Source organism: Entelurus aequoreus, linkage group LG03 (assembly GCF_033978785.1).
Source record: "Entelurus aequoreus isolate RoL-2023_Sb linkage group LG03, RoL_Eaeq_v1.1, whole genome shotgun sequence".
Lineage (NCBI taxonomy): Eukaryota > Metazoa > Chordata > Actinopteri > Syngnathiformes > Syngnathidae > Entelurus > Entelurus aequoreus.
The window spans coordinates 78475704-78476857 of record NC_084733.1 but is presented as its reverse complement, the minus strand read 5'-3'; the positions used below and the strand labels follow the sequence as shown (position 1 = coordinate 78476857).

The 1154-nt window shown below is 51.0% G+C and overlaps 1 protein-coding gene across 1 annotated transcript in view; it reads right to left on the bottom strand.

The window, feature by feature from the left end:
• The window catches only part of LOC133646903 (transcription factor SOX-6-like), a 281000-nt gene continuing 279846 nt past the window's right edge, over window positions 1–1154 (bottom strand). Inside the window, 2 exon segments of the mRNA XM_062042819.1 lie at window positions 1–224; window positions 226–417. Coding sequence (XP_061898803.1) covers window positions 131–224; window positions 226–417 — 286 coding nt within the window. The 3' untranslated portion in view covers window positions 1–130.

Sequence of the window (1154 nt, the reverse complement as noted above, 5' to 3'; positions counted from 1 at the left end):
TCAAAGACGAGAAGTAAAAACACGGAGATAATAAAAAGTTGCCGACTCCTCAGATCGTGACGGGCTCGTCTCGGCGGGTCCGAGGTCACCGTCGGCCGTCTGACGAAGACGGTTCGTTTTGTGAGCGCGCTCAGTTGGCGCCGATGTCCTCCCGCGTCTCGTGCTCGCTGCTGTAGTCCGACTTGGGCTCGTCCTCGAAGTCCTCGTACATGTCCGTGTCGTCGCCGACGGGCCTCGGCCTTGACCACGCCGTACGCGGCCTGGATGACGGGCGCGGCCGGCTCTGGGCTGGCAGAGTTGCTGGAGCAGTCCGAGGTCAGGTGGGGGGAGGGCGTGGCCGTCGTCGCCATGGTGATGCCGCCCGGGTAGACGCCCACGCTGCCCGCGCTGTTGCCCAGGGGGATGGGAGCCTGGGGGCTGCGGGAGGGAAGACCAAACATCAACACGCTTTCCACGCTTCGTAAACAAAACATTCCGACCTTCCTCGGCTTATTCGGAAAACACGTGCTGTGACAGTTTGACCCCACACTGTCACTGTTTGACCTTTGGACTTCCTCACAAACCGTGCACATTTGTTGGGAAGCTCAACATGGACAAACTACAAACATTCAATCTTGTTAGCTAGTGAAAAGCATGTGCTCAACAAACAAATTGTTACCTGTCACCCACCATGGCTCTGAACAGTTGACTAAAAGAGTCAGGGTGGGGTTGAGGGCTTTATATAGGTGAACACACCTGCATTCACTAATTAGGCCAAATTTGGGTCAAACCATGATTATCAAAAGCTGGGTATTTCAGAAGGACACTGGACATTTGAAAGTTGTGTTGTCTAAAGCCTGAATATACTGTGTACAAAAATGACTGCTCTACACATGCAAAAGTACTATGTGAATACTTTTTAGACATGTGATGGTTATTTATGGTGTAATTTCCAAAATAACTGTTTTCTTAATTCCCCCTGTCAAATTGGTCCCAGCTAGTGGGCGGAGCTATGGGCTATTGAAGTTGGAAAATGCCGTTTTTCTGACAGTCTGCTGTTGGGGAGGTTCTCTGTCCTGAGCAGGAGTTTCGGTCTCCATGCATCATCTACTGAGAGTGTAGGTGCTTTGTTTTCCTGTCATTGTTCACCTTTTGACACTTTTTGGGATTTCAAT